The following is a 22,588-nucleotide window of genomic DNA, read 5'->3' on the forward strand; positions in this document are numbered from 1 at the left end:
GCACTGAGCTCATTCATTATGTAGTGATAACTACAACTGCGAAGTAGAACTGAATGTAGGCTATTACTGAACTCGTTGGAGACTTTGGAGATGTTCACTGGCACAGGTTCAGGTGACATGTGTCTCGTTTCCATGGAGAAGTTAAAGCGAAGTGGGATGAGCTTCGGCGCCATTTTCAAACTACTTTACCGCCGACAGAGAACAAGCTAGCTAGCTAGTTCAGATCAGGGCGAGTCGAACGACAGCTTTGCATTCATGAAAAATCCATGTACTGACTGACCACCTTCGCAAACCTCTACACGGTGTTCCACCTGGCACATACGTGAGAGTCTCATGCAGTCTTTTCAGCGTTGTTTGTTCTATAACTTTGTTTACAGAAGTCATGTCAACAATCACAGATAACGTTAGCTAACTAAGTTAGCTATTTAGCTAACCGGACCGTAGATTTGTGAGTATAATTTAGCGACTAACAATTGATGAAAGTTTACTGGCAAGAATATATAAGTTAGCTATAGCAAGCTAGACTGTCACTGAAATCCTGTTTTTCCTTTTGCCATAACTTTACCTGGCCTGAACGACCTAGCTAACGTTAGCTAGCTAGCTGCAGGTTGATAGGATGAATGAGCTGGCTAACGTTACTTGCTCTGGTGCAATAGTAGCCCGTTTCAGTTGTCAATGCACTACCTGTCCATCTTTGGCTAGTCCAATAGTATTGGCTAGCTATGTAGTCAATAAACTGTAGTCAGCAAATAAACTAGCTATAACCACAGATGGAGTTGTCTCCGAATCTTTACTATGTCCTGTTTTGTAGACTGCTGCAGCAACAATGAGCACCAATGCAGAGAGGAAGTTTATCAACCTTCGGAAACGTCTGGATCAACTGGGATACAGACAGCCTTTGGGAATCGAGACCCTGCCACTGGTGGAAAGATTGTTCAGGTAAATACATATTCACCTCTGGGACATGATAGTAAATTACCAGTTGTATAGGGAGATATTGCGTCCCATGTTATAGTGAATGAGGTTTGTGTGTTTCTGCCTCTATTGCAGTGATCTGGTCCACACCACAGAAAGTCTGCGCAATGCCAAGCTCAATGCAGGGAAGACTGAGAAAGAAAGCCGTAATCTAGATGCCCTCCTGGAGCCATACAAGACGGAGAATGCCCGGCTGGTCCGGGAGAACAACGAGCTGCACCTTGGACTCCTCAAACTCGGGGAGGAGAAAGAGCGAGTAAGCAGAGGTATCAGTCCACACAATGCCACTCAGTGAAGCAGTAGTCCATTCATATATGAATCCCACTGTCCTCTCGTAACATAAATAACTGGTCTAACCCATTCATTTTTACTCCTTCTGTTATCACTGGCAATACATATATTTTGATATGAAACCTATCACTGCCCTTTGTCTCAGAGCTCAAAGCCTACATCAGAAAGCTGGACCATGAGACATCAGACCTGAAGTTCCTTAACAACCAGTATGTGCACAAGGTCCGCTCCCTGGAGAAGGACAGCAAGGCCAAGACGGAGCGCATTCAGCAGCTGCAGGAGAAGAACATGCAGGCTGTGGTGCAGACACCAGGTAGGACATAGACCCAACATCCACTGGCATCCACCTCATACTTCTATTACTCACCCACAAGTTATTCACTCAAGTTCTTAAGCTAGAGCACCACTACATGTCCTGTTTTTCTAACGTGTACATCCAGCCTCTATACAACCACACACCAGGATGTTTCCATTAATGATGATTTGGCAGGAGGGAAAAAGCACAGCATTCCTTTCAGACGTCAGCGGATGCAGATTGATGACCTTATCCCGCCCTCCTCTGGCCCCACTCAACCTGTGGCGCAGCCTGATGACCCGTACATTGCAGATCTTCTGCAGGTGGCTGATGACAGGTGGGATACTCCTTGTAGCTGTTTAATCACTTTCAAGCAATTTATTTTGTATTTATTTAAACATATTAACAATGTACAATTAAATAGTATGCTGGTGCTATTCACATCAAGATGCATCAAAGGGATATTTGCAATGTTTTAACTTTGTAATAACTAGGGGTGTAACAGTTCACCAAAGCCACGGTTCAGTACGTATTGTGGGTTTGGGGGTCACGATTCGCTTTCGGTACAGTGGAAAATTCAATTCCAGACGTTACTGTAGTTAATATTTATTTATTTAAGAAAATAGAAAGTATTGGTGTTCCTGATTGTGCTCTCATCAGGTATATGGAGCCATATCAACACTTAGTATTTTCTTAAATCAAAATGCACAATTACTCAATAACAACACTAAAATAATGTGCAATATGCATGTGAAATCAATATGTAAACATGATTCAGACATTGTATAGGCTTATGCTATAATGTTTTCTTACAAAGAGAAAAATATGTGCATTTGTGACTCTCATAAAGGAGGCGTGTCTGTAGCACGGTACTTCTCATCTCCCACTCCGGGGTAATGTAATGGGGCTGTCACAGCTTCTCTGTAGCCTTGGAGGTCCATACATCCATTAGGGGCAGCAATTTGCCTAATAGTTAGAGATTTGGGCCAGTAACCGAAAGGTTGCTAGATCGAATCCCTGAGGTAAAAATCTCTAGTTCTGCCTCTGAACAAGGCAGTTAACCCACTGTTCCTAGACGATCATTGTAAATAAGAACTTGTTCTTAACTGACTTGCCTAGTTTAAATTGTATATATAAATATATCTGTAGTAAGCGCAACACAGGGTGCATTGGCCAATTCATTGATAACTTCGAATTTGGCTTGCTTTCTAGGCTATTGAGTGTAATACCTGTGTGCTGAAATGGGTGCTTGGGGGAAGTTTATATTCTCAACCACCTAGAATGGGCGCGTATCAACTGCTATAAACATACCTATCCCTCTTGTAATTTCTTTGGCGCAGAATCAGCTACGACGAGCTGCTTGAATGCAAAGGGGAAACGAAGCTGTGTTGTTTCCGTCTTGCTCCAGTGGTAGGAATACTGAAATGTAGGCAGCTGCACAATCTATTGTCATTGAACATTGGCAAATACTGTTACATTTTATCCACAACTCTCTGTCCATCACTGTTGTAATCTACTGGGAAGCCAAAATGTTCCCAAACTGGATATCTAAACGATGATGGAGGATTCTCCTGGTTTAACGACCCCACCACTCGCCATTGTACAGAACTAGTTCCCGGCTGCGTGTCACAAAAGGACAGTTTGAAATGCACCAATTTTAAGATTTTAATTTTAATTGCAATCAGCACATAGGCTCTAGTTGTTTTAACGGAATAGCCTGAATTGTTTTAATTTTTCAGCTGAGATTTACTCGGCATACAAAGGAGCGCACTTGACTATCTAATCTATTGTCGTGATGTGACTTTCATTAATGTGATGACTGTTATTTATTCAATCCACTAACTATGTTTAATTGTTACCCGATTAAATTAATAATGTAACAATTAACTCATTAGGAATTTGTGGCACTACGAAGAGGTTGTTTAACGAGTTACCATCTCCCGAAAATCTAGAAGATATAAGTTAAAACAGTATATTGATAACTGTCACTTATTAATCATTACCTTATATCAGTTCTCATTCTGAACAGTCGTAACCTTCTTGGCTCTGCATGAACCCCAACCTTTGCTGATTATTCAGTACTACACAAATTGGTTTAATTATTTATTTACTAACTAAATAATAATAGAATACACATACACACTTACGATACAAAAGTTCCAAGTGGACTGACAAGACATGACGGCTTGTTACATCATAGATGGGAAGGGGGAAAAGGTGAGAGCGAAAGAGACACTTATCGTACATTTGGAAACTACGCTCACAGTAACCATTTACTTTGCACACGAACCACCGCCTGTTTTGGAATAAGAAGTAATGAATGTATTTACGTGTGGATGTCTTTGTTCGTTGTATATCTTTGTTGAAACCAATCAATTCTTCTATAGGAAGGGGTCGATTGGTGTAAGGCTCTGGTTGTCCACCAGAGGTCACAATGTCCTTCTTAGTTGTCCTGGCTTCAATGGGCTGTTTCCTCAGAGCAGCTACTTAGATGCACCAATGGTTGTCTAAGATGCGATTTTTCTCTTTCACACCTCATGTCTTTAGTCAGAGTTTGAAGCACTTTACACACGCAGCTGCAGACTGGCGGTACCCTGGTCTGGTAGGTGAGGTTATCTTCACCTCGTGTTGGTTCAACGTTTCAACCATTTCCCACATGTAGCTAACGCTCCACGCTTTTCTGGTCTGGTAGGTGAGGTTATCTCCTTAGAGTTTCCAACCATTTCAACGTATGGACCACGGTCTCACGTCTTCTGGTATGAAATGTTCATTCTTACCCAGTCCTTTTAAGCGCTCTGGTTGAAAAGGGCGGTTCCATCATGCTGACAAGCTCTCTGACCTTATTCGGGGCATGGCTAGTTGCTGTGCAAAGTATAATCAAAAACTATGATCTCGTTAGAGAACTAAAATCACATTCCTATCTTTACAAAAATAGTTTCAACCTTTTGCATATTGTCTACACCACGTATTGGATGGAATCTTGACATAAACAGTGCGTACACTTTCCAAGTTACAGTATTTTTGTTATACCATATACAATTTGTTAATCGCATCACAAAACAGACATGTTCCATAGACCACTTCCCACATTTGGATGTTAGAAATATTGTTGCAGTGTTCACTTTTGGACGTTAAGAGTTTTTTGGTGGCAAAATGTCTCTAACAAAGCACATTCCAATCTTGATACTAAAGAGCAAGTGCGGGTTCTCTGCTGCATAAAATTTACGATTGCCGTGAGGTGTCATAAAACCGGCCCAGCCCCCCCACTTCTGTGGTGAGAGGGGTCTGGTCATCGTCAGCCATTTGCCAAGCTGATCTGAGGCCTTGGATCCTCAGCCAGGAGAGTCATGACACTATCGATCGTGTCCAAAGCATTAAGAACACCTTCCTAATATTGAGTTGCATTCTTTGAGGCATGGACTCTACAAGGTGTCGAAAGTGTTCCCCAGGAACGTTGGCCCATGTTGACTCCAATGCTTCCCACAGTTGTGTCAAGTTGGCTGGATGTCTTTTGGGTGGTGGACCATTCTTGATTCACATGGGAAACTGTTGAGCGTGAAAAACTCTCGCAGCGCTGCAGTTCTTGACACAAACCGGTGCGCCTGGCACCTACTGCTATACCCTGTTCAAAGGCACTTAAATATTTTGTCTTGCCTATTCACCCTGCCTCTTCACCCTATGAATGGCACACATACACAATCAATGTTTCAATGCTTAAAAATCCATCTTTAACCTGTCTCCTCCCCTTCATCTATACTGATTTGAAGTGGATTTAACAAGTGACATCAATAAGTGATCATAGCTTTCACCTGTATTCACCTGGTCAGTCTGTCATGGAAAAAGCAGGTCTTAGTGTGTGTGTACATACATACAGTGCATTCGGAAAATATTCAGACCCCTTGACTTTTTCCACATTTTGTTACGTTACAGCCTTATTCTAAAATGGATTACACACACACGTCCAGCTCTAGAAAGAGTCTTGGTGGTTCCAAACTTTTCTATTTAAGAATGATGGTGGCCACTGTTCTTGGGGACCTTCAAAGCTGCAGACAATTCCTTTAATCTCATGGCTTGGTTTTTGCTCTGACATGCACGGTCAGCTTATAGACAAGTGTGTGCCTTTCCAAATCATGTCCAATCAATTGAATTTACCACAGGTGGATTCCAATCAAGTTATAGAAACATCTCAAGGATGATCAATTGAAACAGGATGCACCTGAGCTCAATTTCTAGTCTCATAGCAAAGGGTTTAAATACTTATGTAAATAAGGTATTTCTGTTTTTATATTTTTCGCTTTGTCATTATGGGGTATTGTGTGTAGATTGAGGATATATATTTCTTAATCCATTTTAGAATATCTATCTATATACACCCCCAGTCCAATACAATATGTGTACCATTACACTCCTAGTAATAACTTGTGATTAATTTTACCCTAGGATCCAGGAGCTGCAGCAGGACGTAACCAAACTGAAATTAGACCTTGAAAGAGCTCAGGGCGGTATCAAACACCTGCACATACAGGTTGAGGAGCGAGACAAAGAGATTGAGCGTCTTAGTCGAGCACTTGATGGAGGGCGTCCTTATGATGTCATCTCCCTAGAGGCTCAGACCATCAGCAATGAGAAACTGATTGCCCACCTTAACCTGCAGGTAAGAACTGAAACCTGACCCACTTCACACAATGGGTATTACCCACACATTGAATTGATCTCCGCAACCTACCCTCAAATTGAAACTGACCACAAATAACTTACTTGTTTCTGTCAACACCAACAACCATCAACTCAGGCTTGCCAAAGTCCTTTGAGCACTTACCACACATTGACCTCTCGGTGTCGTGTTCCCAGATCGAGTACCTGCAGGAGACTAACAGGACTCTGGAGCAGAAGGTTCAGGGGCTGCAGCAGAGAAAGCAGGATGCATCCACCGAGGTGGCGGACCTCAGTGCCAAGAACCAGGAGTTGTGTCAGGAGCTCACCCACATAGACCACCTGGCCAAGCAGCTGGAGAAGGACAAGGACCTGGTGCTGGAGACTGCTGACCTGGAACTACAGGAGGCCAAGGTGAGAAAGGAGGAAGATGATAAATGGGAACAGGAGGAGTACTGTATAAAGACAGACAGGGGGTTCAATTTGAGGAAAATCTGTGGCCTGTTTTTCTCCTCAGAAAGAAATCCAAAAGCAACACCGAGCCTTGGAGGACTTGGAAGATGTAATCACAAAGTTAAGAAGGGTATGACTTTTTATTTATTTATTGGGCTTATAAAGGCTTGTAGCCTTCACGTTCCTGTTAAAACTTAACGTCTCAATGACTAGAGAATGTCTATCTGTTACAGTACCACATTAGATAGTTGTTAAAGGGAAACTTGAATCTGTGCAGCATTTTACTCACAATATCATAGTTGTATCTGACTCCTCTGACTGGATGTTTTAGGACCACGCTGAGGGAGACTACGAGAAGGACCGTCTGAGGAACCAGCTGGGGGAGCTCGGGGAGCAGAATGAGAAGATGGAGGGACTGATGAACTTCCTGGAGGAAGAGAAGAGGAGGCTTCAGGACAAACTAGAGAAAATGACTGATGCTGGTGAGTAGCAGTGTTTTTCTCCTGTTTCACTGGAACTTTGGGACTCATATGTCTCTCATTGATTATAGTTGGCCTGAGCTGGCCTAAGCCCAACTGACTCTGGTTGCTGTATCTAGATAAAGAGCTGGTGCTTGAGCTGGAGAGCATGAGGTCTAAACATGGTGTGTGTGGGAAGGACCGCTCCCCATCTCGCCTGGACGCATTTGTCAGGAGCCTGGAAGAGGAGCGGGACTATTACCGACAGGAGGCTGAGCGCTACCGCAGGGCCAGGGGACCAGGCGTCATGGACCACACCAACACCCGCAGCAGCCCAGGCAGGGGCAGGAGCCCCAGGGGGAGAACAGGCTGGCATGGCAGGGTGAAAGAGCCAGCCATTTATACTAATGCAAAGAATACATAGTTATGTTCTTATTTACTGTATATACATACGTACATAAACTCATAGTACTAGTAAGCCTCTTATATCATTATTTTGTTTGCATGTATGGTAAATAATTTATTTTTCTGTGTTATTTAGGGGGACAATGTTGATTTGGAGCTCTCCCGGACAGTGAAGGAGAGAGATGAGCTCCAGGCTGTACTGCTGGGTTTTGAGAGACACATGGAGGACATCCAAACCAACGTCAAGGCCCTTACTGCTGAGCGGGACCAGCTTAGTTTACAGTGCAAAAAGGTGAGACAGGCCAGGACGTGGCATATCAAATGAAAAAGATTGTTTCAGTGTAGTACCAAACATTTTAAAGTCTAAACATACTTATCAATTCAGGTGTCAAATACACATCTTATATTGTCATATAATAATCATGTTTATCGGTATAGTAACAAACTCCAACCTCGCGACCCCAAACTGTTCACACCCCTCTTGTTGGCGGAGAGAATTTTGTTTTAAAGCTAATTTCCTGCAAATCTACCCTTTTTAAATGTTTTTTTTTTTACACTTTTTCTCACCAATTTCCCCAACATGAGAACATATGAAAGCTGCTGGTTCAATATTCCCAGTTCTTCAATATTCCCAGTTAGCGTCTCACCTACCCTAGAGAGGTTAACGTCCCACCAGGCCAACATCCGGTGAAACTGCAGAGCGCTAACATTCTAAATACACCATTTGTTATAGTAAACATTCTTGTAAATACAGTGCCTTGCGAAAGTATTCGGCCCCCTTGAACTTTGCGACCTTTTGCCACATTTCAGGCTTCAAACATAAATATATAAAACTGTATTTTTTTTGTGAAGAATCAACAACAAGTGGGACACAATCATGAAGTGGAACGACATTTATTGGATATTTCAAACTTTTTTAACAAATCAAAAACTGAAAAATTGGGCGTGCAAAATTATTCAGCCCCTTTACTTTCAGTGCAGCAAACTCTCTCCAGAAGTTCAGTGAGGATCTCTGAATGATCCAATGTTGACCTAAATGACTAATGATGATAAATACAATCCACCTGTGTGTAATCAAGTCTCCGTATAAATGCACCTGCACTGTGATAGTCTCAGAGGTCTGTTAAAAGCGCAGAGAGCATCATGAAGAACAAGGAACACACCAGGCAGGTCCGAGATACTGTTGTGAAGAAGTTTAAAGCTGGATTTGGATACAAAAAGATTTCCCAAGCTTTAAACATCCCAAGGAGCACTGTGCAAGCGATAATATTGAAATGGAAGGAGTATCAGACCACTGCAAATCTACCAAGACCTGGCCGTCCCTCTAAACTTTCAGCTCATACAAGGAGAAGACTGATCAGAGATGCAGCCAAGAGGCCCATGATCACTCTGGATGAACTGCAGAGATCTACAGCTGAGGTAGGAGACTCTGTCCATAGGACAACAATCAGTCGTATATTGCACAAATCTGGCCTTTATGGAAGAGTGGCAAGAAGAAAGCCATTTCTTAAAGATATCCATAAAAAGTGTCGTTTAAAGTTTGCCACAAGCCACCTGGGAGACACACCAAACATGTGGAAGAAGGTGCTCTGGTCAGATGAAACCAAAATTGAACTTTTTGGCAACAATGCAAAACGTTATGTTTGGCGTAAAAGCAACACAGCTGAACACACCATCCCCACTGTCAAACATGGTGGTGGCAGCATCATGGTTTGTGCCTGCTTTTCTTCAGCAGGGACAGGGAAGATGGTTAAAATTGATGGGAAGATGGATGGAGCCAAATACAGGACCATTCTGGAAGAAAACCTGATGGAGTCTGCAAAAGACCTGAGACTGGGACGGAGATTTGTCTTCCAACAAGACAATGATCCAAAACATAAAGCAAAATCTACAATGGAATGGTTCAAAAATAAACATATCCAGGTGTTAGAATGGCCAAGTCAAAGTCCAGACCTGAATCCAATCGAGAATCTGTGGAAAGAACTGAAAACTGCTGTTCACAAATGCTCTCCATCCAACCTCACTGAGCTCGAGCTGTTTTGCAAGGAGGAATGGGAAAAAAATTCAGTCTCTCGATGTGCAAAACTGATAGAGACATACCCCAAGCGACTTACAGCTGTAATCGCAGCAAAAGGTGGCGCTACAAAGTATTAACTTAAGGGGGCTAAATAATTTTGCACGCCCAATTTTTCAGTTTTTGATTTGTTAAAAAAGTTTGAAATATCCAATAAATGTCGTTCCACTTCATGATTGTGTCCCACTTGTTGTTGATTCTTCACAAAAAAAATCAGTTTTATAGCTTTATGTTTGAAGCCTGAAATGTGGCAAAAGGTCGCAACGTTCAAGGGGGCCGAATACTTTCGCAAGGCACTGTACATGTATCTTACATCATTTAAAAGATGAGCATTTTATTAATCCAGCCGCTGTGTCAGATTTCCTAAAGGCTTTACTGCGAAAGCAAACCATGCTATTTTATGAGGACAGCTCCCCGCACACACAAGTATTACTAGCATTTTCCAACCAAGCATTAGCGTCACGAAAGTCAGAAATAACAATAAAATAAATCGCTTACCTTTGAAGATCTTCCTCTGGTGGCAATGCCAAGTGTCCTAACTACACAGTGAATGTTCGTTTTGTTTGATAACATCCATTTTTATAGCCTTACACAAAACATTTGTAAAAGCTTGCGTCGTGATTTCCGTCTCATTCAACTTTGGACGAAGCGTTCGTGGTAATTACACACACTAAACAAACGTTTATCCAGTCATGGTTGGTTTCATTGTAATCCTCTAGTTGTTACTAACACAACCATACGTGATGGTTCTTTTCCCGGGACGTATTGACCGAAACAAACCGATTTGAAGACACCAATCAATGACCTCATTGCGCACCAATGGTAGGACCGGTCTATCGTTGATTGACTGTTTTTTTGGCCCAATGACCACTGATCATCTTGAAATCTAGCTTGGAAGATAGCCAATGAGTTGAGGTAAAGGGCAATATGTAATGGTTATACGTTCGAAGACCAGCCTTTGTCGTAATCTCTGACGTAAAAGAGGTTCATTCGCCATTGCAAATCCTACTTGAGTGTTACGCATAGCAGTACATAGTCAACTGCATTTTCAGCAAGTTTTATATAAATTTTAAATTATGGCGAATAAATCAGGAAAAGCTAAAACAAAGTTTAGGTATACAGATTTAACCCAAATTATAGAGGAAATTGATAGAGAAAGCGAGACCGAGTAAATATTTACCCTTGTTATTTAAAAAATTATAATAATAATAGTTTTTATATGTAATTTTTTGGTGTGTGTTAGAATAGCATTTATGTATTTTGTATATAGTTATTACCTTCAAAATGTATCACTGTACCAATTCGGCCACTTGGGTACATTTGGTTACATTTGTGTGGGACACCTGGGTGACTTCATGCTCAATGTCATGTAGCTCGCTCATTTTTTCATGTAGCTCGCTCATTTTCAATGTCATGTAGCTCGCTCAAGTTATCTGTCTAAAACTTTGCTCGGCTATTGTTGCCATCTTATGTTGGGGCCTAGTGGCTACCCTGCCGAAAGATTGCAACGGTTGCAAGTTCAAATCCCCGAGCAGACAAGGTACAAATCTGTCGTTCTGCCCCTGAACAGGCAGTTAACCCACTGTTCCTAGGCCGTCATTGAAAATAAGAATTAGTTCTTAACTGACTTGCCTAGTTAAATAAAGGTTAAAAAAGTTCTTAATTAAAATCATCCCCAGCATCCTATCTATATGTTTGGCTGTTCTTGGTCATTTGAAATACGATGCAGCAACAATAAAGAACAGAAAACATATGTTATTTCCTTGTATTTTCTTCTATCAGATCTATTGTGTTATATTCTCCTACATTCAATGCACATTTCCACAAAATTCAGAGTGTTTCCTTTCAAATGATACCAAGAATATGCATATCCTTGCTCCTGGGCCTGAGCTACAGGCAGTTAGATTAGGGTATGTCTTTAGGTGGAAATTGAGAAGAAGGGGGGTACCCCAAAGAAGTTAAGAAGTTTTGGGTTGTAGTTAATTATAGGAATTATGCATCGACTATTTCTCTCTATCATTTGTATTTCATACACCTTTGACTATTGGATGTTCTTATAGGCACTTTAGTATTGCCAGCCTAATCTCGGGAGTTGATAGGCTTGAAGTCATAAACAGCGCTGTGCTTCAAGCATTGCTAAGAGCTGCTGCCTACCACCGCTCAGTCAGACTGCTATATCAAATCATATACTTAGTTATAATATAATAAACACAGAGAAATACGAGCCTTTGGTCATTAATAAGGTAAAATCCGGAAACTATCATTTCGAAAACAAAAATGTTTATTCTTTCAGGGAAATACGGAACCGTTCCATATTTTATCGAACGGGTGACAACCCTAAGTCTAAATATTGCTGTTACATTGCACAAACTTCAATGTTATGTCATAATTATGTAAAATTCTGGCAAATTAGTTCACAGTTCGCAACGAGCCAGGGCGGCCCAAACAGTTGCATATACCCTGACTCTGCTTGCACTGAACGTAAGAGAAGTGACACAATTTCCCTAGTTAATATTGCCTGCTAACATGAATTTCTTTAACTAAATATACTTATGTGTATTGATTTTAAGAAAGGCATTGATGTTTATGGTTAGGTACAGTTGAAGTCGGAAGTTTACATACACTTAGGTTGGAGTCATTAAAACTCGTTTTTCAACCACTCCACAAATTTCTTGTTAACAAACTAGAGTTTTGGCAAGTCGGTTAGGACATCTACTTTGTGCCATGTGGCACAAGTAATTTTTCCAACAATTGTTTACATTACAACAATTGTTTACAGACAGATTATTTCAATTAATCACAATTCCAGTGGGTCAGAAGTTTACATACACTAAGTTGACTGTGCCTTTAAACAGCTTGGAAAATTCCAGAAAATGATGTCATGGCTTTAGAAGCTTCTGATAGGCTAATTGACATAATTTGTGTCAATTGGAGGCGTACCTGTGGATGTATTTCAAGGCCTACCTTCAAACTCAGTGCCTCTTTGCTTGACATCATGGGAAAATCAAAAGAAATCAGCCAAGACCTCAGACATTTTTTTTAGACCTCCACAAGTCTGGTTCATCCGTGGGAGCAATTTCCAAACGCCTGAAGGTACCACGTTCATCTGTACAAACAATAGTACGCAAGTATAAACACCATGGGACCACGCAGCTGTCATACCGCTCAGGAAGGTGACTCATTCTGTCTCCTAGAGATTAACGTACTTTGGTGCGAAAAGTGCAAATCAATCCCAGAACAACAGCAAAGGACCTTGTGAAGATGCTGGAGGAAACGGGTACAAAAGTATCTATATCCACAGTAAAACAAGTCCTATATCGACATAACCTGAAAGCAAGGAAGAAGCCACTGCTCCAAAACCGCCATAAAAAGCCAGACTACGGTTTGCAACTGCACATGGGGACAAAGAGTGTACTTTTTGGAGAAATGTCCTCTGGTCTGATGAAACAAAAATAGAACTGTTTGGCCATAATGACCATCGTTATGTTTGAAGGAAAAAGGGGGAGGCTTGCAAGCCAAAGAACACCATCCCAACCGTGAAGCACTGGGGTGGCAGCATCATGTTGTGGGTGTGCTTTGCTGCAGGAGGGACTGGTGCACTTCACAGAATAGATAGCATCATGAGGAAAGACAATTATTTGGATATATTGAAGCAACATCTCAAGACATCAGTCAGGAACTTAAAAGCTTGGTTCGCATATGGGTCTTCCAAATGGAGAATGACCCCAAGCATACTTCCAAAGTTGTGGCAAAACGACTTAAGGACAACAAAGTCAAGGTATTGGAGTGGCCATCACAAAGCCCTCACCTCATTCCTATAGAACATTTGTGGGCAGAACTGCAAAAGCATGTGCGAGCAAGGAGGCCTACAAACCTGACTCAGTGGTGATCCTAACTGACCTAAGACAGGGGATTTTTACTAAGATTAAATGTCAGGAATAGTTAAACTGAGTTTAAATGTATTTGGCTAAGGTGTATGGAAACTTCCGACTTAAACTGCACATTTGTGCAACGATTGTGCTTTTTTCGCCAATGCGCTTTTGTTAAATCATCACCCGTTTGGCGATGTTGAAGTAGGCTGTGATTTGATGATAAATGAGCAGGCACCGCATTGATTATATGCAACGCAGGACAAGCTAGTTAAACTAGTAATGTCATCAACCATGTGTTATTAACTAGTGATTATGTGAAGATTGATTGTTTTTTATAAGATCAATTTAATGCTAGCTTGCAACTTACCTTGGCTCCTTGCAGCCACAAGGTCCTTTTGACGATGCACTCGTGGTCAGCCTGACACGCAGTTTTCTCGTGGATTGCAATGTAATCGGCCATAATCGGCAGCCAAAAAGGAAGATTACCGTTTTATGAAAATCTGAAAACGGCCCTAATTAATCAGCCATGCCGATTAATCGGTCAACCTCTAATATCTATGTCTTTTACTGTAGGTTCAGGAAGAGCTGAGGCGGGTCCGTACAGGATCAGAGCTGTCCACAGAGGTCCTGAGGCTGAAGGAGGAGAGGGAGCAGGCTGATGCTGTCCTACAAAGGATCACCTCCGAGAGGGACACACTCCGAGAGAGATTAAAAGTTGCCCAGACCTGTGCTCTCACAGACCGAGAGGAAGAGGAGCGGAGGATCCTGAACCTGGAAAACACCATCAAGACTGTGAGACTGATCAACTTCTCACCAAATCAAAGCCAAATGATCCTGTCGCAGTTGATCATATTACTTTTTGTAGATAGAACACCTTACACAGATTTTACAACCACCGTGTACTGCGCTGTCAATCATGTCTGCCTCTGCCATTATTACCACCTCAGCTGATCTTACATGCATGATGTACCAGGAGTAGAGTGTGTTATGGTGTGTGTTTTTGGTCCCCAGTTGGAGAGGGAGCGTCTGGACCTGCGGTCTCAGGTGTCAGTGCTGAAGGATGGCAGGGTGGCTATAGAGGAGGAGCTGAAGGCTCGCTCCACTGCCCTGGTCCACACTGCAGAGGAGACGGCCCAGCAGAGAGCTGAGTCCAGCGCACTACGGTACTGTCTGTCGGTGTCCGTCTGTCTTTCTTTGTGTGGATGTGATGTCATTTATGTAATGTAGTGATGGGAAATGGCTAATTCCCGCTCTATGTTCAGGCTGTTGCAGGAGCAGATGGAACAGTCTCTGTTTGACACACAACACAGGCTCTCTGTGAAGACCAACGAGCTCCATGCTGCCCACCAGCAGATGGAGAAACTGGAGGAGAAAATAGGTGAGGGGTTTGTGGATGCAGGGGTTAGTTAGACCTGGATATCTTACACACTGTTTCCCTTTGTTTATACTGAGATGCTTTTTAAAATATATTTTTTTTAATAAATAAATAATTCCATCAGTTGAGCTGAGTCGCCATGGCTCCACCCAGAGAGACGGAGTTACTGTGCTCCAGAAGACTGTCTCTGCTCTGGACAGGGAGAAGGATGCTCTGCAGGATGACGTGGACCAGAAGACTGAGAGCCTGGCCCTGCTGCAGGACGAGCTGTCCAGGAAGGTAGGGCACTAGATACCAGTGACTGGCCTGTACATGTTAGAGGGACTAGAACTATAGGATTAGGCAGTCCTGCAGAGTGAGCACTGTTCCGTCTCTCGTTCTGCAGGAAAAGACACTGGAGGAAGTTAGACTTACTGTTAAAGACATGGAGAACTCCCTAGAGTAAGTGTACACTCTTCTTGTGTGTTTTGAGTTGTCTGTTCGTGCATTTGTGTGAGAGGCATGTCTACCGAATATGTGTGTGTGTGGCGAGCGAGTGGATCAGTGATATTGTGTTGTACCTGCAGTCAGCTGAAGGGGGCACTGAGCAGCCGTGAGCGGGAGATAGCCAGTCTACGCAGACAACTTGACTCTGCCCAGGAGGAGCTGTCTGGAGTGGGGAGAGACCGAGAAATCGCCCTGCGAGAGAACCGGAGACTACAGGATGACCTAGCCACTATGACCAGGGAGAACCAGGTACAGAGCACAGTTGGATAACAGAGCTTTTGTGAACCACAATAGACGTATCTAACTTGGGGGCACGTTTACCCTACAAGTTATTTTATTTAATTGGGATGCAAACATTTCATACATACTCCGTTTTCATGGGTCTCATTTGCACGTGTTGTGTGTCCAGGCTGTGCATGCCGAGATGGAAGAGGCCTTGCATGAGAAAGACGAGCTGAAGATGAGAGTTCACTCCTACATCTCAGAAGTGGCCAGGATAGAGAATATAATGCTTGCGAAGGTAAGCAGTAACACTCTACACAGCAGTAGTATATTCACACTAGATGTTTCCCTCAAAGGGATTGTATTCTAGTGTAGATATTACAATTGGATTATTATGTATCTACTGGAATTGATAATGGCTGTTTTCCAGTGTTTAGCCATCCTCCAGTTGCTATGGAGTCCTTCCAATAGTTTTTAACTGATTTAAATAATGTTGTCTTCCAGGAGAAGGAGAACAGGGAGATGCTGGAGCGGTTCCGGATGGCACATGGGGAGTCAGAGGACCGGGAGCTGAAGCTGCAGCACGCTGAGGGCCTCAACAACTCCATCCGCCTAGAGCTGCTCTCCTCAGACACAGAGAGACGACACCTCAGAGAGACTGTGGGTCATCAGGAGAGAGAGATCCAGGAGGTGAGACTGGGGGAGGGGGGCAATGTGGGTGGAGAAAAATGCTGTAGATAAAGCTTAAAATGGGTAGAGTTTGAGTTTTGTTTAAAATGTCCAATAGCTTATGATATCTGTTCTTGCCTACCTCTACCCAATATCTACTGTACTGAATTCACTTGCATTGCTGCAATTGGTGACGAGGATGCCTGTTCTGTCCCAACCTTATAGCACATGAATGCCCTGCAGGCGTACGAGGCCCAGGTGTCGTCCCTGGCCCGGGGCATGTCCCGGCTGGAGGAGGAGCTGCAGGCGGCCCGGGGGGAGAAGACTGTCCTGCTGTCTGACCTGGCCTCTGTCAGGGAGCTCTGTGTCAAACTGGACTCAAGCAAAGAGCTCAGCACGCGCCAGCTTACCTCCAAGAGCATGGAGCTGGAGAGGGTGAGCAAACTGACTGCATCTCAGTCCTCCACCCTTTTCTTTTCCCTTCATGAATTTAGCAATGGTGGAAATGTACACCACACACGTGTGTGTGTGTGTGTGTGTGTGTGTGTGTGTGTGTATATATATATATATGTATGTATGTATGTATGTATATATGTATGTATGTATGTATGTATGTATGTATGTATGTATGTATGTATGTATGTATGTATGTATGTATGTATGTATGTATGTGTGTGTGTATATATATATATATATATATATATATATATATATATATATATATATATATATATATATATATATATACACATACACACACACACACACACACGTGTGTGTGGTGTATATTTCCACCATTATATATTTAACTCAGCAAATATGGACTTGGTATTTTACCAAATAGGGTTATCTTCAGTATACCACCCCCTGAACTTGTCACAATACAACTGATTGGCTGAAATGCATTAAGAAGGAAAGAAATTCCATAAATGTACTTTTAACAAGGCACAGCTGTTGATTGAAAATATTTCCAGGTGACTACCTCATGAAGCTGATTGAGAGAATGCCAAGAGTGTGCAAAGCTAGCAGAGAGTGGCGCCGACAGAGATGGCCGCCTCGCTTTGCGTTCCTAGGAAACTATGCAGTGTTTTGTTTTTTTACGTGTTATTTCTTACATTAGTACCCCAGGTCATCTTAGGTTTCATTACATACAGTCGAGAAGAACTACTGAATATAAGATCAGCGTCAACTCACCATCAGTACGACCAAGAATATGTTTTTCGCGACGCGGATCCTGTGTTCTGCCTTTCACCCAGGACAACGGAATGGATCCCATGCAGCGACCCCAAAAAACAACTCCGAAAAAGAGGGAAACGAGGCGGTCTTCTGGTCAGACTCCGGAGACGGGCACATCGTGCACCACTCCCTAGCATTCTTCTCGCCAATGTCCAGTCTCTTGACAACAAGGTTGATGAAATCCGAGCAAGGGTAGCATTCCAGAAGGACATCAGAGACTGTAACGTTCTTTGCTTCACGGAAACATGGCTCACTGGAGAGACGCTATCGGAGGCGGTGCAGCCAACTGGTTTCTCCACGCATCGCGCCGACAGAAACAAACATCTTTCTGGTAAGAAGAGGGGCGGGGGCGTATGCCTTATGGCTAACGAGACATGGTGTGATGAAAGAAACATACAGGAACTCAAATCCTTCTGTTCACCTGATTTAGAATTCCTCACCATCAAATGTAGACCGCATTATCTACCAAGAGAATTCTCTTCGATTATAATCACAGCCGTATATATCCCCCCCCAAGCAGACACATCGATGGCTCTGAACAAACTTTATTTGACTCTTTGCAAACTGGAATCCATTTATCCGGAGGCTGCATTCATTGTAGCTGGGGATTTTAACAAGGCTAATCTGAAAACAAGACTCCCTACATTTTATCAGCATATCGATTGCGCAACCAGGGGTGGAAAAACCTTGGATCATTGTTACTCTAACTTCCGCAACGCATATAAGGCCCTGCCCCGCCCTCCTTTCGGAAAAGCTGACCACGACTCCATTTTGTTGATCCCTGTATACAGACAGAAACTAAAACAAGAGGCTTCCACGCTGAGGTCTGTCCAACGCTGGTCCGACCAAGCTGACTCCACACTCCAAGACTGCTTCCATCACATGGACTGGGACATGTTTCGTATTGCGTCAGATAACAATATTGACGAATACGCTGATTCGGTGTGCGAGTTCATTAGAACGTGCGTTGAAGATGTCGTTCCCATAGCAACGATTAAAACATTCCCTAACCAGAAACCGTGGATTGATGGCAGCATTCGCATGAAACTGAAAGCGCGAACCACTGCTTTTAATCAGGGCAAGGTGACTGGTAACATGACCGAATACAAACAGTGCAGCTATTCCCTCCGCAAGGCTATCAAACAAGCTAAGCGTCAGTACAGAGACAAAGTAGAATCTCAATTCAACGGCTCAGACACAAGAGGCATGTGGCAGGGTCTACAGTCAATCACGGACTACAAGAAGAAATCCAGCCCAGTCACGGACCAGGATGTCCTGCTCCCAGGCAGACTAAATAACTTTTTTGCCCGCTTTGAGGACAATACAGTGCCACTGACACGGCCTGCAACGAAAACATGCGGACTCTCCTTCACTGCAGCCGAGGTGAGTAAGACATTTAAACGTGTTAACCCTCGCAAGGCTGCAGGCCCAGACGGCATCCCCAGCCGCGCCCTCAGAGCATGCGCAGACCAGCTGGCCGGTGTGTTTACGGACATATTCAATCAATCCCTATACCAGTCTGCTGTTCCCACATGCTTCAAGAGGGCCACCATTGTTCCTGTTCCCAAGAAAGCTAAGGTAACTGAGCTAAACGACTACCGCCCCGTAGCACTCACTTCCGTCATCATGAAGTGCTTTGAGAGACTAGTCAAGGACCATATCACCTCCACCCTACCCGACACCCTAGACCCACTCCAATTTGCTTACCGCCCAAATAGGTCCACAGACGATGCAATCTCAACCACACTGCACACTGCCCTAACCCATCTGGACAAGAGGAATACCTATGTGAGAATGCTGTTCATCGACTACAGCTCGGCATTCAACACCATAGTACCCTCCAAGCTCGTCATCAAGCTCGAGACCCTGGGTCTCGACCCCGCCCTGTGCAACTGGGTACTGGACTTCCTGACGGGCCGCCCCCAGGTGGTGAGGGTAGGCAACAACATCTCCACCCCGCTGATCCTCAACACTGGGGCCCCACAAGGGTGAGTTCTGAGCCCTCTCCTGTACTCCCTGTTCACCCACGACTGCGTGGCCACGCACGCCTCCAACTCAATCATCAAGTTTGCGGACGACACAACAGTGGTAGGCTTGATTACCAACAACGACGAGACGGCCTACAGGGAGGAGGTGAGGGCCCTCGGGAGTGTGGTGTCAGGAAAATAACCTCACACTCAACGTCAACAAAACTAAGGAGATGATTGTGGACTTCAGGAAACAGCAGAGGGAACACCCCCCTAACCACATCGATGGAACAGTAGTGGAGAGGGTAGTAAGTTTTAAGTTCCTCGGCATACACATCACAGACAAACTGAATTGGTCCACTCACACAGACAGCATCGTGAAGAAGGCGCAGCAGCGCCTCTTCAACCTCAGGAGGCTGAAGAAATTTGGTTTGTCACCAAAAGCACTCACAAACTTCTACAGATGCACAATCGAGAGCATCCTGGCGGGCTGTATCACCGCCTGGTACGGCAACTGCTCCGCCCACAACCGTAAGGCTCTCCAGAGGGTAGTGAGGTCTGCACAACGCATCACCGGGGGCAAACTACCTGCCCTCCAGGACACCTACACCACCCGATGTTACAGGAAGGCCATAAAGATCATCAAGGACATCAACCACCCGAGCCACTGCCTGTTCACCCCGCTATCATCCAGAAGGCGAGGTCAGTACAGGTGCATCAAAGCTGGGACCGAGAGACTGAAAAACAGCTTCTATCTCAAGGCCATCAGACTGTTAAACAGCCACCACTAACATTGAGTGGCTGCTGCCAACACACTGACACTGACACTGACTCAACTCCAGCCACTTTAATAATGGGAATTGATGGGAAATGATGTAAATATATCACTAGCCACTTTAAACAATGCTACCTTATATAATGTTACTTACCCTACATTATTCATCTCATATGCATACGTATAGACTGTACTCTATATCATCGACTGCATCCTTATGTAATACATGTATCACTAGCCACTTTAACTATGCCACTTTGTTTACATACTCACCTCATGTATATACTGTACTCGATACCATCTACTGTATCCTGCCTATGCTGCTCTGTACCATCACTCATTCATATATCCTTATGTACATATTCTTTATCCCCTTACACTGTGTATAAGACAGTAGTTTTGGAATTGTTAGTTAGATTACTTGTTGGTTATTACTGCGTTGTCGGAACTAGAAGCACAAGCATTTCGCTACACTCGCATTAACATCTGCTAACCATGTGTATGTGACAAATAAAATTTGATTTGATTTGAAGCTGTCATCAGTGTGGCTACTTTGAAGAATCTAAAATATATTTTAGATTTTTCAAACACTTTTTTGGTTACTACTTGAGTCCATATGTGTTATTTCATAGTTTTGATGTCTTCACTATTATTCTACAATGTTGAACATAGTAAAAATAAAGAACCCTGGAATGAGTAGGTGTGTCCAAACTTTTGACTACACACATACACACACACACACAATGCATGTACCAATAATTTGCGATACAGGCCTTACAGGCTAAATGCAGGAACCTCAGCTATAAGAAAATGTGCCCTGTCTGTGTAGTGCATTATGTCTGTCTATGAGCTTGTGATGCTCTCGTAGGTGACAGGAGAGCTGGAGGACGTGCGCTCGGAGGCAGAGCTGATGAAGAAGCAGCTGGCCAGTGAGAGGCTGACTGTCCGTAACCTAGAGACACTTCTCTCCTCCAATCGGCAGAAGGAGTTCCACACGCATTTGAGCGCCAGCGAGAGGGAGTCGGAGCTGAAGGTTCTGCGGGACAGACTCGCCCTAGCTGACAGCAAAACGTAAGTGAAGGTCCTAAAGAATCCTTGAGCCAACGAATGTACTTCTTCACAGACCCACTGATTACACACAATCTTGAGTCTTACTGATTTAATAAAGATAAGTAACTGTGTGTGTGTGCAGGGCAGGGCATGCCAGGGAGGTTTCACTACTCCGAGGGAAAGTCTCTCAGCTGCAAACAGAGATGGACGTGCTGAAGAGACAGCTGACCACTGAGCGCTTTGAGCGGTGAGCTGAATGACTCTATGTGCCCAGCTTATCAGTCACCTACCTCAATTATCCAAATGTTTGTTTGCGTGTAATTGAAAAGGCTGAGAGCTACTATCTGTCCCTCATGCCCTTGTTGTGTCTCTACCTCAGTGAGAGGGCTGTGCAGGAGATGCGCAGGCAAGGTATATCTTTCTCCTCACTGCGGAGCTCCTCCCCCCTGAGCAGATCTCTGAGTCCCCGTCCCCCCTCCCCGGAACGGTCCATCCTGCGAACTCCAGAGCGCTCTACCGACCGGTCACCAGAGAAGTGAGTTACACTCACAATACTACGTACGTGCTTGCACAGACACATCACACCACTTCCTACTTTTATATCCATTCTGCAATCACTGCAATCCCCTAGCATCTATAAAACAGACTTTATAGATCACACTGATTTGTATTCAAGCCTGTAATTGATGCGACTTCCCTTTTCCTCCACAGAATTGTGAGCTTTAAGGAGTAGAGACACCCGACAGACCGGGAAATGAAGGAGCTGGAGTGAGTGCGTGAGAAGCCTGTAAGGGTATCAGTTTGGACGCATCACACAAACGATTCACACACAACTTAGCAACTCTTGTGTCCAACAAAAATGCTTCTAATGGTCTAAAATGCCACCGTCCTTCTCTATGAAGGATGCAATAACTTGGATCAAAGTTGAAATCATGCCGTCCTCTCACCAAAAGATAATTCCAGTGCCAATTGTTTGAAGAATTTGATTGTCTATATTATGTTTCTCCATGGAAAAAAATAGACTAATTGAGCTACTAATAGTATTGTCAAGTTGAAGTGTGCCTTGGAGGTACTGTACATTTTCTGCTTATACTTGGGAGATCCATAGGTGATTGGACTGAGATACTTTTACCAAATGTATTTATAAGAAACTGGACTTGGTTATTAGACCACTGATAGGAGAATAGGTCATTAGTTCAGCTTTGTGTTCTGTGGTATTTTTACATGTTTAATGTTACATATTATTCCCATTATGCCTAAATTAATAACTTATTCCTTCAAATAAAGTTTTGTACAAACAAATTCACTGAACTCGTCTGTACCTAACATCAG

At 43.4% G+C, this 22,588-nt stretch overlaps 1 protein-coding gene across 1 annotated transcript; it reads left to right on the top strand.

The window, feature by feature from the left end:
* Nucleotides 1-329: 329 nt before the first annotated feature.
* Nucleotides 330-22,479, top strand: LOC139406705 (centrosomal protein 135). The gene is made up of 24 exons (XM_071149644.1): nucleotides 330-448; nucleotides 812-939; nucleotides 1,051-1,241; nucleotides 1,412-1,579; nucleotides 1,757-1,898; nucleotides 6,002-6,215; nucleotides 6,413-6,628; nucleotides 6,732-6,797; nucleotides 6,999-7,149; nucleotides 7,266-7,507; nucleotides 7,667-7,822; nucleotides 14,050-14,268; nucleotides 14,488-14,639; nucleotides 14,739-14,854; nucleotides 14,976-15,130; nucleotides 15,237-15,292; nucleotides 15,418-15,586; nucleotides 15,747-15,857; nucleotides 16,064-16,249; nucleotides 16,454-16,663; nucleotides 21,075-21,277; nucleotides 21,399-21,503; nucleotides 21,636-21,791; nucleotides 21,968-22,479. The coding sequence occupies exons 2-24, from the start codon at nucleotides 827-829 to the stop codon at nucleotides 21,987-21,989; spliced, it is 3,519 nt and encodes a 1,172-aa protein (XP_071005745.1). The 5' UTR covers nucleotides 330-448; nucleotides 812-826; the 3' UTR covers nucleotides 21,990-22,479.
* Nucleotides 22,480-22,588: the final 109 nt, after the last annotated feature.

The sequence above is a fragment of the Oncorhynchus clarkii genome, chromosome 4, assembly GCF_045791955.1.
Source record: "Oncorhynchus clarkii lewisi isolate Uvic-CL-2024 chromosome 4, UVic_Ocla_1.0, whole genome shotgun sequence".
In the NCBI taxonomy this organism is placed as follows: domain Eukaryota; kingdom Metazoa; phylum Chordata; class Actinopteri; order Salmoniformes; family Salmonidae; genus Oncorhynchus; species Oncorhynchus clarkii.